At 39.2% G+C, this 16,883-nt stretch overlaps 1 protein-coding gene across 1 annotated transcript in view; it reads right to left on the bottom strand.

The window, feature by feature from the left end:
• The window catches only part of IL1RAPL1 (interleukin 1 receptor accessory protein-like 1), a 640,049-nt gene that overhangs the window by 160,885 nt on the left and 462,281 nt on the right, over nucleotides 1-16,883 (bottom strand). Inside the window, exon 5 of the mRNA XM_010571307.1 lies at nucleotides 3,664-3,738. Within this exon, the coding sequence (XP_010569609.1) occupies nucleotides 3,664-3,738 (75 nt within the window). The remainder of the gene's footprint in view (nucleotides 1-3,663; nucleotides 3,739-16,883) is intronic.

The following is a 16,883-nucleotide window of genomic DNA, read 5'->3' as shown; positions in this document are numbered from 1 at the left end:
GGCGATGAGTGGATTGAGAGAAGCCCTGCAGAGAAGGACTTGGGGGTATTGGTGGATGAAAAAACCTGAATATGAGCCAGCGAAGTGCAATAGTAGCCCAGAAATCCAACTGTATCCTGGGCTGCATCAAACGAAGCGTGACCAGCAGGTCGAGGGAAGTGATTCTCCTCCTCTACTCTGCTCTGGTGAGACCCCACCTGCAGTACTGTGTTCAGCTCTGGGCCCCCAATGTAAGAAGGACATGGACTTGTTGGAGCAAGTCCAGAGGAGGGCCATGAAGATGATCAGAGGGCTGAAGCACCTCTCCTGTGAAGACAGACTGAGAGAGTTGGGGTTGTTTAGCCTACAGAAGAGAAGGCTCTGGGGAGACCTTGTAGTAGCCTTCCAGTACCTAAAGGAGGCCTACAAGAAAGCCAGAGAGGGACTTTTTATAAGGGCGTGTAGTGATAGGACAAGGGGTAATGGCTTTAAATTGAGAGAGGGTGGATTTAGATTAGATATTAGGAAGATGTTCTTTACTGTGGGGGTGGTGAGGCACTGGAGCAGGTTGTCCAGAAAGGCTGTGGTTGCCCCCTTCCTGGCAGTGTTCAAGGCCAGGTTGGATGGGGCTTTGAGCAACCTGGTCTAGTGGAAGGTGTCCCTGCCTATGGCAGGGGGGTTGAAACTAGGTGATCTTTAAGGTCCCTTCCAACCCAAACCATTCTATGATTCTATGATTGCAGTGCAGCCATGCTTAACACTCTCCCAAACATCAGGTGAATAGCGGGACACCTTTCCTACAACCAACTGCAGATAGCTTGAGTGTGATGGGAGCTTGTAGGCTCATAGGATTGAGGTGTGCAGATTCTACAGCTCTCGTTTCTTTCCTTTTGTCTTAGCAAGTCAAACTGCCGTTGTTTGCTTATGCCATAAGACTCTACCAGTCACCCCTTAGAGAAGCTCCTTCCTTAACGTGCAATCACCTCTTGGTCTGATGCTGTTTTACAGAAGCCATGCAACACAATAATACAACAGGTCTGTGGTCCCGTGACATTAATTTTAATTGCTGGTGTATAGAAGAGACCAATATATATCAGCAATAAATGTCAGATATCTCTGTCACTCAGCAGTGCTAGAGCCAAATAAATGAGATATGCCTGGAGTCTTCCCACCTTGATCTAGACACTGCATGGAGGTGCCCTGTTTAAGAACTGAACTCCAGTAGCTCCTTCAGCAGCAAACACACTGGGGTTACTAAGGGCTTCCTCAAAAGTGTGCCCAGCACCACTCCCCAGAAGCCTGCCAGCAGGGGAAGGTTTTGAGGTGAACCATTGCTGCTGACGTTTCAGCACACCATGTGCACCTGCAGAAGCACACACATCCCTGTAAATTGTAGATGTGCCCCCTCAGGGCATGTCCTGCCTGACACTTGCAACCTGCTTCATTTCCAACTCAAGGTGGAGGACTGCAAGGTGAGAAGTACAGAAATGTGGGGGGAGGGCGGGGATTACCCCAGCTCCCCACCTCACCAACTGGTGACCTGCTAACGAAATCCCAAACTACCTCAAGCTCCTAGTTCCTTGCTCTCCCTTTTCTGTGCCACCCATGCCACTTCTTCCCCTTCCACCAACAGGTTTATTTTCCAAAAAAGGGACAAAACCACCACCCCAAACACATTCTGGAGGACTAACATGTTTTCTGGCAGTGTCTAGACCAGTCTGCAACATGTGGTCACCCCAAGCCTCAGGTGGGTGGCTTAGGTGGCTCTCTAAGGTTTGACCAAGTGAATTATTCCAACGTTAAAATATTTTGTATTTTTTGAAGGGTATGAACTGGCCGCCTGAAAAGAACACTAGCTTTCCTCAGTGAAAGTGAAACATAGACCTTTCAAACATTATCCAGCAGGACCAAGACATTAAAACTAAGAGTGGAACAACATAATTTTCGTGTCAGGGACTATCATTTTTTTGCACTTGCTCCAGTTCTCACAGGCTTTTTCACAGGCTTTTGAACAACAAATTAATATATTCTTGTAACTTCTTGATATAAGGCTAAGTATTGTAGCTTCACATTCGTTTGCGGTCAGACTTTCCCATCTGTGTCTGAAAGTGACATTTTCAAATTAACTCCTTCATATTCATAGGTATTTAGTTTTCTGAAAAGTGTCTTTTCCAAGCCCAGCACTTCTTAAATTATTTAATCTGTTTCTCAGAACTATGAGAAATTGAAGATATGATTAATTCTAAAAATCATAGATAAAAAGCCTCTAGCTAGCCATTAATAATGACAGTCTTATTGAAATAGTCTCACCTATGCAGTATATTTAGCAAGACAACATCAAAGCCCCAAAAGGTTCTGCTTTTTTTTTTTTTCCCATCAAAAATATCTCAGTAAGTAACACTAGTTGGGAAAAAAATGTGTGGAGTCGCTTTGCTTTCTCTTCCTTAGGCTTGTGTTCAAATGAAAAGGTAAAATCATCTAGGATTGTCATCAAGGAAAAGTTTTCTGACTTGGTATATCAGAAACAATATCTTCCGAACAACAGAAAGTAGCTCTAGAAGGAAATATGTTACATCTCCCCCTTTCTATACAATTGTTTCTGAAAACATGTATATCAGCATGTCAGAATATTACCTGAATAGCATGAATCATTTTAAGTAATATTTTATGAATATCAAAACAAAGATTAATTATTCTCTGGCCACTATTAGCCATAAGCTGGCAAGCACCATAACATGTTCTGCCAATGACTGTCAGAATTAATTTGCAAGCCTTCTGCTTTTTCTAGTGGTGTGCTGCAGAATGTACCGAGTTTTGCTTGCTTTTTTTCTTTTTTTTTTCTATAAGATTTAGACAACCACCAGATTTGTTTCCATTTTTTCCCTGTAGCTAACATGCTAGAAGATCTATCAATAGGTTACTGTTCTGACACAAAAGCATAATTCCAGTGTAACCTACTGAGGACTGTTTGTTTCTTACAAGTTGCCCTCTGTGTCAATCCACAAAGGAGATGGATTGTTATATCCTGCAAACCGTAGTAACTCATGCACTTAGCTTTGGAGCCTTAATTACCTGCACGGTGGTAGGAGAACAAAGTGACAAAACATACCCACTATCCACTAGGCTAGAAAAAGTGAAACAAAATGGTTTCTTCATGCATCAGTTTCTCTCCATTAATCTTTACATATATATTCATACATTCAGAATAATCAGATGCTATTATGTTAACTTCTCACTGTTTGCTGTATGTTTTTAGACCAGCACAACATTTATAATTACAGAACATCTTTGCAAGTTCGTAACTAATCGCCAAAGCAGTCTCGCAAGCAGAATTTAAACCACAAAATCCTACTGAATCCCACAGTAAATATATATAAATATACAGAGAAGAGGAAGTTTAGCAAGAAAAGCTCACGTACACTTAGAACTACAGACTTTCGGCAAAGGTGAAAACCAGCATCATTATATTCAAGAGCTTAGTATTCAGTGTCAATTACTACCAATTTTTTCTGTGAACAACAGTCTTCTAGATGGTGTATGATACATCTCGGCATGGAAACAAAGTATGCTTAATGCCTTTTCAATGAAATTATTAATGCCAACATACCATCACATGACCATCATACATTGACACATCTAATACCTTCATACAATTTGAATAGAAATTATGTGTTTGCTACTTACCTAACTGGGTCTCCTGAACTGTTAGCTTACTCTCCAAGGGGTGTAAAAGCTTTGGTGGTTTATCTGTTAGTGGTGCTAGAAAAGAAAGAAATTCACATATATAGTTTTCTGATTATTATTGGGTAGAATAAGACTTGATTTTATGCCTATTGTTTCAGGAATGCTTCGTTTTTTTCTTTTGTTTAAATAAAGTTCACACCTTCGGTTGCTGTAAATATTTTTTTTTAGAGAGTAAGTATAGCACCAAATTTAGAATCTTTCACATGCCAAGGTATTGAAGGCACTTGTGTTAAGTCATCTCTTTAAACCCTTACAAAAACCATGCACTGACATGTTAAAATTTTGTATTTTCATAAATATTATCCAGCATTTCATACTTTGTTATAATATTCAATTACCTTTCTATTAAATATAGTCATTAACAGAGAAATACTATAAACTAAGTTACTGTAAAACAATTTTGAAGAGTTGATGAAAATTTTACTTTAAAAGATATTACCATCAGTGAAAATTTTGAAAGTGGAGTACTAGAAAAAGGCTCAGTTCTCAAAATCCAAGGGATGGGTACAGTGAAATAATGTCAAGATTCCTAATAGGATGACTTCCCTCCTCCCTTTTGATCTACCCTGAAATAATATTAGTAGACTTATGCAAATTGTTGAATAGGAAGTTTGGTAGTGGTCAAAAACCTTCTGAAGGTTGTTGAAGTGTGTTCAATCCATGCAGCTAAATAGTGCTGCTATTCTACTAGATTCATCATCTGTATACTTAATTCATAGCAGTGACATTGATTATTACTACTTTTGCTGTTGTTAGCAAGTGTACTCTTTACTGATCTGACAGATGACTGCATGTTATATGAAAAAAAGAGCATTCATTTATTTTTTTCTTTAAAATTGATAGTAAATGTTCATGGGAAAGCTCCAACTTTTCTAGTCACTTGGAACATTTTGATATTTTGCTTTTCAACTTTCAGTCTTTAACAGAGATTATGGGCTGTCAGAGATTTAAAGTGCATTTGACATTTTGATATAACTCTATAATATTTGTTCCCTCCAACTTGTCAAAATCACTGTTCCCTTTCTTACTGACACACACACATCCACATGTGTATGGGTTTAATCTACTAAACACACTCATCTCCTGTCAGTTGAATTGCAGGAGAGCTTTAGTTGCATTCTCTTTACTATGTTTCCCCTGCTCTTTGATTAAATTATCAATGCCCTTTAAAATCTACAGTATTAATTTGAACTGTGCAGCAATTATAGAATGGATTCATTATCAACTCATACATTTCTGCTTTACAGAGGTTTTCCTTTATCTGACCAGAGTGTAAACCCACCCAGTTGGTGTCTGGGATGTTGACCCATCAGATCTAGGACTGAATCAGAATATCTCTTCGAGGATGGGAAAAGAACTGGATTTGGTCCACATACCCTCTTTCAGTTCATTCTTCCAACAACAGCTTCTACTCTCTACAGGAAATCATTCTGCACTACAGACTTTGGAGAGAGCCACAGCTGTGACAGACTTTTTGGCAACATCTCTGGGTTGTTACTTTTCTTTACACCGATTTGAATGCTTTTTAGCTCTCTTTGTCTCTCTCTCTTTTTTTTTTTTTTCCTTGGGGGCTAAAGTGGGTGGACGGGAAAAGGATTTGAAATATATTTTCCCTTAAACTGCAAAATTAGTCATTCCCATTTCTTAACTTCTCTGTAAAGGCTCATAATTTATCAGCACATTGACATTTTTTAAACATCATCCACTATGAATTTAAATTTAGTTTTGCAGTTCTGTCATTCTCAACAAAATTACCATTCATCAGATAATGTCTTCTGAGTCACTGTTGTTCTAAATCTGTTTTGAAACTCTTTGAGCAAACAAAGTTCTCTCATTGTAAGTAAAGATATAGTAACTGGTAGAGTTAATCTGAATGCAACAAATAAGTAGATTAGAAAACAGTATTTTTCTCAGTTTAAGCAAAGATTGACATTACTTTTGTGGTCCTGTACTTCAGGTCTCTAAGAGGCTTCCTACTTTTAAATGAATAGGCACAGGATGTTAATATATGCAGATAAATCATCCTTCAACAACAGTATGAAGTTATTATAAAATTTGTGCCCAATTTAATTTTCCCACATCTTGTGAGGTTCAATAGATAATTTAACAGAGAAAAGGTTACTGAAAATAATAAATTAGACACATAACTGATGTATCAGAATCACAGGAACACGTAGACTGGAAAAACCCTCTGGAGGCCAAGTGGTCCAACCTCCTGTTCAAAGCAGGTCTGATAGAACAGGTTGCCAGGACCTCACCCAGTCATGTTTTGAACATCTCTGTGGATGGAGATTTTACCACTTCAGGTGTTCCAGCCCCCAACCACCTTGTGGCATGCACTAGACTCAGCCCAGTACATCCATGTCTTTTTGTACGCCGGGGAGCCCAAAATTTGTCACAGCATTCCAGATGTGCCCTCACCGATACTAAAGAGATGCGAAGGATCACCCGCCTGGACTTGCTAGCTAAATTCTTGCCAACTTGCCTTTGCCAACTCATGCTCAACTTATTGTCCACCTGGGCTACCAGGATCTTTCCTGCAAAGCTTTTTCCTTTTCAGTCAGTCCCTGGTTCTGCACTGCTGCGTGGGGTTATTCCACTCCTTGAGCAAGACGTTGCTTTTGCCTTTGTTGGACTCCATGACTTTCTCCAACTTATCAAGGTCTCCCTAAACAGGAGCCCTGCCCTCCGCTTTGTCACCCATTCCACCCATTTTGCTGAGAGTGCACTCTGTCCCATCATCCAGGAGTACATAAAAATCCTAATCAACATTAAAACAAAGATACACCAGAGGTGTTGTATAGTTATTTTAAAGTGATAGTTACCAATATTTGTGGCCAGGAAGAATTCATGCTTAATAAGACAGTGCACCTCTAAGCTCTCTAAATTGAGGCAAATATCAGTATTTCAGTGTTGCATTTCCTATTGATGCCTACCAACCTGACGCTGTTGTGGGTATGTCTATACTACAACCAATCACATCTCCCAGGGCCAATTCCTTCACCCATCTGGAAAAGTGAAAGCATCCCTGGGCGTTCTGCATTCCAGAGTTTTAGGCTATAGGGAAATACTGTGACTGGGAGTAATATAGGCAAGGAAAATAATTTGAATAACTTTGTATACTTAAAATATCAGATTTTCAAAGGTTATTTGAAATGTGCCCTCAGTCAATCAACACCTTTAGTGTCTGTTATTTTATCTATTTTTTAGCCTACAAATGTATGAATGTTTTCCTGGCAATTAATCCAGGTGGACCAAGGCAGAGGTGGGTATTTCTCCAGCTGCCTCTCTCCCTTTCAAGTTTACACTCTCCCCAGATAGCAACTTTAATGGACAGCAGAGTTTCTGCAATCCTTATTCAGTTTAGAAACTCTGAAGTAGACCTATGCATCTGCTATAAGCTGTTTCATATCTTTCAAACCATGGGGTGCAACGGGGTCAACCCACCATGCAACAGGCTATTCAAAATTAATACAATTTTCAGATGGATATATTGAGGCACAGTTATCTACTAAACTGAACAGCAAAACCAGAATTTAATCCTTTCTTCCTAAACTTTTACTAAATAGCAAGAATCAAACAAAAATTACAAAAGTCACAACTACAGCTGGTCTTTTAAACAGGTTAAATACTTTTTTTTTAAGTGAATAGATGGAGGAAGGCAATAATTTTCATGTCCTACAAAAATATCCATGATTTCAAAGCACTTCCTGTTCTGTACTGTATGCAAAGAACCAGAACTCTTTTGACTGTGTTTAAAAAAAAATAAAGAGATGGTCCTCTTCCCACCAGGTAGTAGTTATCAACATGGTTGTCATACAGGAGGAACAGAGTGTTCAGATTCCTATTCTTGCATGAGAGAGTTCTCAAGTCTCTTGGCAAGAATCTTAGATCTTGGATATTATTATCTACCGATGCATGGGTGCACTTCTCCCTCCCTCTCTCCCCCTTCCACCCCCCACCTTTTTCTCTTCCTTTCTTTCTTTCTCTATCACTGCCTTTTTTTTTTTCTTTTTTTTTTTTTTCTTTCCCACTCAAGAGTCGAGAACCTTATCCCAGACAAAGTTAACCAAAACTGGTATATTCCTCTCAAAAAAATGGGGTTTGACAGGTCAGATTCTTCCAACAAAAAGCTGTTGGATCATAAATCAAGTTTACAGCCCACCTTGTATTTGATTTCTGAACCATCAGTGATGAATGGTTTGAAAACAAATATGTCAAACTTGTTTTTCATTTGAAAGAAACTAAAGTTTAAAAAAAAAAAATCCCAAGTGAAGTAACCGATTCTGAAGCTGTATTGAAAATATCTGACTTCAGAGATACCATTCAGCTGCAGACATATTGATCCTACTCAAAGAGGAAGTGCCTAAATTCACATTCCATGTCTATCAGATTGGCTGTACATTTAAAACATATTGAACAATTTGTCTTGCGGTAATGAAACTGAGAGCCACCACAATCAGTCACCCGACTGGAAACTAGCCAGAAGATAATATTTTTACATCAGCCACCTACTTCCATACTCCTCCTTCTAATCTGCCGCTTTAGCTTTAGATGTTTATGGTCACATGATACATTTGCTCGCTGCAAAATTCTGTTATTTGGAGAGACCAGCCACCTGTTAGAATTTAACACAGCTAATGAAGGAAAGCTTAATCCAAACGGTACAGCAAAATCTGGACATCAAAGAAGGAACTGCCTTGAAACCCACAATCTTTATAATAGAAAAATAATGATACCAAAGATCTATGGTTATGTCTGTTTTACAAAGTTCTCTCAGATTCGTCCTTGCAGATTGTAATGATTACAATTCATTTTCATTTTTTAGAGGCACACAGGGCTGTGTGGAGTTGTCTGCACCTCAGAAAGCCAGTTTATTGGCTGGACACTTCCCGCAAGGACAAAAATTCACAGGAATGGCTGCCTTACCTGGCCACTCCAAGTTATCTATATTTTAGGACAGTTCTTGTTCAGCCTTTTTATTGAACTAAAACTTACTTTCCGAGGATGAAAACCCTTCTGATCTTTCTGAGATTGTAGATAATACAATGAGATTAAACCTCTTATGTTTATGAACTTAGACCATTTTTAGAAAAAATGACTGACATCCCTGGAAGATATTGCAACTATAGCACAGGGCTGAATGGGGGAAAGAATTCATTAGTATGCTAAGCAAAATGTTCCTATACTTTGAAATCAAAGGAAACCAGAGAGATGGAGTTCTTCTCTTGAAGTCCACACCATTTCTTTAATTCATTCTGCAGTTCAGAAAGATTCCTCATCTCTTAGCTTGCCTCTAGAAACTAAGAGAATTCCTCATTACAATCTATTTTCCTGATGATTTTCTGAGCCTGGGTTTCTTTTTTGTCCTTTCTTCATTCTGCTATTTTTGGCACAGGCAAATGACCTCGGGGACAAGGCACCTCTGTCAGAGGAGGGATATTAGGTCTGATTGACTGTAAAGCTGAACCTTCAGGCACTTAGACTGCTAAGTGTCCACTTCATGAGAGGGGTCTTGAAATAAAGCACTGCCATTGGAAAGCCATCATTTATGAAAAGCTGCCGTAGATGGCGGTATTTAGGAATCACAGGTAATTACAAGAATAGGAGGAAAAACTATAGTATTTCAGCTGATAACTGCAGTACCTTGGAAAACACTGATATATGCTTTTGGGTTTGCTTTATTTTTTTTTTTTTCAACAGTAATGTCTGTAAAAGAAATAGTGCAGTAGCAGTAGTCTACAGTAGGCTGCAATAAAATTAATTATGTGCAGCCTGAACCTGCAGTCTTGAAACACTAATATACACAGTCACTGTCCAGATGAATATTAATATTGAGAACTCTGAGGTTCCTCAGAGCAATCATGAGCAGAGCAAAACTTAAGTAATGCAATGCAAGGATGTTGGTTTTTTTCTTTATTTCTCCTAAGTATAGCCCTATGTATTCAGATATATCACTAGAGAAATCATTGCCTTTTAAAAAATAAATACATGGCAAGGTCTTCCATAAAAAGAGAATCCTTTATACCTGCTTGAGACTTCTAACAACCTTAAATCTCATTTCTCAGTTACAATCAGGTTAGTTTCCATTCGCAAGGGCATCATTTAAAATCACGTATGCTATGAATTGCACAGCAGCCCTGTAAGAATATTCTGCCTCACTGTGTGAACAAGCCTGGTTATACCCTGAATCAAGCAGTTCAAACTGAGGGCAGATACGTATAAGGATAGTAAAGATACATGTGTGAAGCCATAGGCATATGACCGTAAATGAGCTGCCTAATGTGACTTAGTTATCACTATGACTGATTGAAGATCAGCTTTTATCTTCTGAAATGTTCCCATGAATCTTGCATTGAGAGACAAAAAGTCTGCCTCTTCTTTCAGTTTATGACTTTCTCATTGTCTATCCTTACCACATATTAAAAAAACCCCAACCCTATCGCTTTGAGCATACAAATGAAAACGGTCTTTATTTCTCATACCTAAACCTTTCTTCTGATGTTTTTCCCAAACTGAAGTTACAGTCCTCAATTTTTTTACGTAAGGAAATTTTCCTAAAAGAACTATGCAATGCATTAAACAGAATATTAGCACTTCCTGGGAGAAAGTGCAGAAGCAGATAAAATGGTAATTAATAAAGAGGCCATTATTATGCAAAAGTTTCAGTGATGCCTATTGAGAAAAGAAGAGGCATTGCTAAAATGAAATCTTAGAAGATGGAAAGAGTATTTCCAAGAAGTCTTTTAAAATGTTTTGAGCTTGTGAGTCCCCTGTGATTAACAACAGGTTGAATACTGGAGGAGAAGAGCAAATGCAGCCAGATGTTGGCGTTTTCATTATCTGCTCATCTCTAATTGAATCTGATGTGACACTTGTGCTACCCCTATGATTTCAGAGAAGATCTATGTATCACTCTTTTTTTTCTGTTAGTTTTCTTGAACACACAGTGACATTTCCCAGTGGTCTCCAAGGAAAAAGTACAAATAATCAAAATGCTGTCATCACAAATGTTAATGCAGTCTTGAAATACAAAAGAACTAAAGATTATAGGTAGTTAAAACTACTGAGTGAAATATCAGCCTAACATCTTGACAGTATTGGTCTCTCTGCGTGGCAGATTTAGAATTTATATTTCGATCTTACAAAGAGGAGAGGAAGGAATAAAGCAAGGCTTTGATCCTAAAAGACTTTCTATTATAGGGACAGGATTTCCCCCTCCCCCACAAAAAAAGAAGAGACCCAAAATACGAAAAGGCATATAAAAATATTAAAGGATCTAAAGTATCCAAAATATAATTTTCTCTCTCTTGCATGAAGTTCCTCTGCATTACACCATGGTTTCTGTACAAAACTAATCCCTAGAGCAAGATAACGGAAATGAGATTTTCTATGTAGGTATATGAAAAGTATGTCATGCTAAAGCCTGATCTGTCTGTATGGGCTATTAAATTTGTCCCTCCACTTCCATCTAAGAGACATCAGATAATCTGAAAAAAACCCTGAGAAATAGTGAACAAGTTGTTTGCTGCTGTTGTCGCTATAAACGAGCATGTAATATATTATCTGTGTGTTTAATTAAAATAAAAGCTCTTAGCAATAGAATGAAACCATGCATCCAGGAGAACTTCCACCAGGAGATTCTCTGAGGTTTCAGTTTAATGGTGAAGCTCACCAGCATTTCATTCAGCAGGAATTTTGTCTGTTTTGCCATGTTTATAGTACTGGCTCATATAAGTCCTCTAGGTCAAAAGAGCCATCTCTCATCCTGCCTGAGTGCCCTAAGTGGATGCTTTGCATAACCATTTTTCTACTTCTGGAGGAGGGCACCCACACCCGTTGCTTGTCACACGTGACAGGGCACTCTTATAAAACATGTCAATGGGAAATGGCATTTTGTGCAGCCTCTGACTCTTCCTTCTGCCCTTCTAGTGACAACGACTAGCAGACAAAATAACCTGAGGACAGAGGAGACCACTACAGTTGGCATGTTTTAGTACTCATGCACTACGCTCCTGGTTTGACTTTGGCTTTTTCTCCAATTTTATCTACACAGAGCTTTCCCTAAAACATCCTTGTCTTTACTACTGTGTGAGAACAGGATTAAGCAAATCCAGTTCACCTCAGTTTAAACCGTATCTGCTGCAGTTTCTGCTATTGTTTCTCTTCCAAGACAAATGAGAAGTTCTGGGAGGCTGTTTCCTAGCAATCTTAAGTCTGGAAGCCCATACTAATGTTTTTTGGAGGGATCTATATGGACCATGACCCTTACTATAACTACTTGTAGACATACTTATTTGCAGTTAGAACACGTGAGAGTATTTTTTTGCTCCTATATCTACATGTTAGGTTATGCCTTTGTTTAGAAGAGTCTTCAGTGGTGTGTTGTATAAATCTTGTATAAGGCTTGTGAAACAAATAGAAACATGTGCAGTATTCTTAACAACTGGGCTACCTGAATACATTACATATTCATGAAGCTAAACAGAGAGTTATATAAATCATGAGGTTTAGGCAAACAAGTAAGAAAAGCCAGACTCACACATTTCACATCAAGCAAGCATTCTGCAACACACACTATTAAAAATTCTCTGCATATCATCATAGATTTCCTTTTCACATAGTTCCCTCAATCTATTCTCTTTTCTTTTTTCTCTAGGTTAAAATATAGAAAATGGGGGAGCAAGTATCATAAAGTTATGTTCTCTGTGACTAGACCAAACACACATTGTCTTAACAATGACTCTATTATTCTTAACGGAAGAAAATCTCATTTAATTATCTGGTTAATTAGGGATACCTACGTTTTCTTGTTCAGCCTCACTTTCATGCTTGCCAGTTGAATCTTAGTGTTCACTATTATTTCTCTTTCTCAATCTTTTCCCAATCATTAAAATTTTTATCTGAAATTTATCATTAGTTTTCATTTTTGGCCTATTATTTTGTATACCCTGTCTCAGATTTAGATTTCAAACCCAAGTAACTGGAGTGTATTTTGCCTCATTTGAAGTCATTTATTGTAGGACACCGATATTAGGAACTGAATAGTAATATGTGTGAATCTGTTCCTGCCTTGCTTTTATTATTCTCTCCTTTTTAGAGAGTTAGGGCAGACAGTTCTTGGAAATACTGTAGCTCATGACCTTTGAATACAAATTCTAGACACTCTATGCTTTTTTTTCATAATTAAATCTTTCTGCTGATAATGCTGACATTTCAGAATAAGATTTCTCAGCCTCCGAGGAGGCCTTGTAAAGGGAATAGGACCTTATGCACCCTGACCACTTCAACTCTTCCAAAGAGCTGACATTTAAAGGCCTTGCAATTAAATTTTTTACATATTGCATGGAGTTTCCTCTTTCAGGATTTGTAGTCAACCTTTTAATTCTGTTGCTCTATTTCAAAATCATCTGATTTAAAAGGCGACCTGCTCTCATGCTCTCTGTTCCGGTTCTGTTGTAGACCTGCACACCTCTTTCATTTGTTCTGCGAGTCATTTCAGTGATTTAGTCTTCTGAATCTGTCTTTGCTCTGCTAGAAATTTGGACGTACTACCCTTTCTTGTGGCCCAAAAAGTAAGTGTGAAAAATCCATAATTTCTACTTTCGTGAACACTGTGAGGGCTTTTTTTGCTTTCTGTATTTCTCTTTGAGTGCACATTAGCTTTTCTGTCCACTTAGGCAGCTACTTCTGATCTGCTCCATTCAAGCAGGCTTTTTTGCTTTTAAGTTGAGAGATTTTGGACTGTAAGAAAGCAAAGGTCACTCCCATCTTCAAGAAAGGCAAGGAGGAGGATCTTGGGAACATAGGCTGGCCAGCCTCACCTTGACCTCCAGGAACGTGATGGAACAAATAGTCCTGGAAACCATTTCCAAACACATGAAGGACAAGATGATGACTGGGAGTAGTCAGCATGGATTTACAAAGGGGAAATTGTGCTTAACCAACCTGATAGTCTTCAGTGATGAGACGACTGGCTCAGTGGACCTGAGGACAGCAGTTGATGCTGTTTATCTTGACTTTAGCAAGGCTTTTGACACTGTCTTGCATAACTTCCTCATTGACAAATGGATAAAGTATGGACTAAGTACATGGACAGTGAGATGGGTTGAAAACTGGCTGAACTGCTGGACTCGGAAGGTTGCAGCCAGCAGCACAAAGTCCAACTGGAGGCCTGTACCAGCAGTGTACCCCGAGAACCGGTGCTGGGGCCAACGCTGTTTAACTTCTGCATTAGTGACCTGGATGACGGAACACAAAACTGGGAGGAGTGGCTGATGAACCAGATGGGTGTGCTGCCACTCAGAGGGACCTTGACAGGCTGCAGAAATGGTCTGACAGGAGCCTCGTGAAGTTCAACAAGGGGAAATGCCAAGTCCTGTCCCTGGGGAGGAATAACCTCAGGCTCCAGTACAGGCTGGGAGCCAACCAGCTGAAAATCAGATTGGCAGACAAGGACCTTGGGATCGTAGAGACCAAGTTAGACAGGAGCCAGCAATGTGCTCTTGCAGCAAGGAAAGCCAACAGCACCCTGGGACACGTTAGGCAAAGCACGGCCAGCAGGTTGAAGTAGGTGATCCTACCCCTTTACTAAGCTGTGATGAGACACATCTGGACTGCTGGGTCCAGTGCTGGGCTCTCCAGTACAAGAGAGGTGTAGACATACTGGGAGAAGGACAGTGAAGGGCCACAATGATGATTAAGGGGTTGGAGCCTTTTGTACAAGGAGAGGCTGAGAGAGCTGGGACTGCTCAGCCTGGAGAAGAGAAGGCTCAGCGGGATCTTGTCCATGTGTAAAAAAACTTGATGGGGGAAGTAAAGACAACAGAGCCAGACTCTGCTCAGCGGTGCTAAGAGACAGGACAAGAGGCAATGGCACAAACTGAAACACAGGAAATTCCCCTTAAACATAAGAAAAAACTTCTTCACTATGAGCGTGGTCACACACAGGAACAGGTTGCCCAGAGATGTTGTAAAGTCTCCGTCCTTGGAGATATTCAAAACCCAACTGGACATGACCCTCAGGAACCTGCCCTTGCTGACCCTGCTCTGAGCAGGGAACTGGACCAAAAAATCTCCAGCAGGTTTTTCATTTTTAGCAAATATTTGCACTTAGAGTCAGGTTTAGAAAGTCTGGAGAATCCCCAGGGTGTCCTGAGTAGTTAGTGTCTATGCAGCAGACTGGATGGGGGTGGAGTTGGGGGACATGCCGTCCAAATTGCACTGTACATCTCTACAGTTTATCATACAGATGTTCTGCCTGGTTCTGTAGTGTCTGTACAGACACTCCCATTATAACAGCAGACATCCTGGCACAGGGGACTTCAGGTTTGCATTATCTCTGTACAAATCTTGCCTGAAGTCTAAGCCCTGAACTTTTAGTTTCCATAGCTTTTCTGTTTTGTAACATGGTAGGAAATCAAGGTCTACCATAGGACATTAAAACCAAAAAAGTTACACAGTCCATGTAAGGGGAGGGAGGGGAACATGCCTGAGAACAATGATATCTGGTGCTTATTGTCTATTTGATGTACCGAGCTTTAAATAAAGCTCGCTATACAAACCCTGCATGGCAGATGTTATATTAGCACATATCATACAGTTACTTGGCAACAAACAGAGATTAGACACCATAAACATTTGGTCTGTAGAAATGTTACCAGAGCTGGTGGTTACACAACCATAATTTAATGCTCGGTGCATAAAAAAACCACCCTAGTTGTAAAAAATAAGTATATACTTATATATTAAAATGTCTGTAAAGCAAGCTCCAAAACCAGAAAATCTTGTTGAAAATAATACTCCTATTACATATTGTTTTAAAAGAAAACAACACAAAGCCCCCTCTTTTAATTACAAACAAAAAAAGCATCATTGCTGGCAAACAATGTAGATCACATTGAGGTGTTTCTTTTTCAGATACTGTAAGTGGGAAAGGATGACACACTTCTATCTCTTTAGTTGACATTTTTTAAAAGAAATCTTCTCTTACTTTCCTTTAGAAACAGAAAACAGTGGTTGGATAAAGTTCATTTTATGAATTAAGGAAATTAATGCCTATTAAAGCATCTGCACATCAGATCATCTGGCCGTTTTCTTCGGCCAGAAACATGTTTTCTTTGGCTAGAAATCTATGCTGTCCTATTTCTTTGCAGAATCTCTACCATCATAAATTCACAATAAGTCTCTTGATTGCTATTACTCAGTTCTCTTCATAATCAAATATCTTAGGCCAGAGGAAGTGGAACTGGAAGGCCTTCCCTTATTTTTCCCCAAGCTCGTCATTTCTTCTGAACATAAGGACGAATTTGTAATGGCATGTACAGATTGTTTACACAGAAAAGTAAGGGCTACTCAGGAACTTTCTATTTCTGGAATTTTCAGTAGAAATGTCTACCTTCCTTGACAGAAATATCTTAAAAACACCACAACACATTGTTTTGGGGTTTCTGGGGTTAAAATAGAAGTGTTCATTTTGGATACAACATTTAGAGTAAGGTCTGCTTAATATTACTCTTTGTCTGCCTAGGTTTCTGCTTCTCGGTTCTTGTGGTACAAACACATTCTATTTCACAATACTTTGGTTTGAATCAAGGCCAAAGTTAAAAGATCAGAAATACTACAAACTCAAATTTCAGCTGAGGGACTAGCCAGCTGTGTTAGCATTTCCTAATCTATCTTGGAGTTTGTCTACAAGGCACTATTCAGTGTCATACAGAGCTGTATGACCCCTTTAGAAAGAACATATTAAGACACTATCGTGTCTGGGCTAAAATGCTCTATTTCAGGAGTTTAATGACCTGTGCTGGTGAGCGAGGGAAGAGTGCCCTGCTAACAAATCTGTGCTGCTTCCAGCATCTGAGCTAACTAAGTGCAACTGCACAATACTTCACTATAACATATCATTAGTGATTTAAGAGCCTTAATCCAGTTTTCAAATATGGTATAGGTACTTAGGAGCCTAAATATCATGCCAGTTCTCAAAAACTCATGACATGATATGGATCCCATTCGTTTAATTCCTATGCTTTTGAAAATCCCACTTGGTACCATAATCCTTGTGTAAATCTAGGAGCAGGAATCTAAATCCCTGGAAAGCAAGTGACTTGTCTGAAAAGCTTTCTTTGGCTGAAAACTCAATTTTCCAGCAAATTAGACTC

Source organism: Haliaeetus leucocephalus, unplaced genomic scaffold (assembly GCF_000737465.1).
Source record: "Haliaeetus leucocephalus isolate CR32 unplaced genomic scaffold, Haliaeetus_leucocephalus-4.0 Scaffold317, whole genome shotgun sequence".
Taxonomy (NCBI): domain Eukaryota; kingdom Metazoa; phylum Chordata; class Aves; order Accipitriformes; family Accipitridae; genus Haliaeetus; species Haliaeetus leucocephalus.
This window is presented reverse-complemented; position numbering and strand designations above follow the sequence as displayed.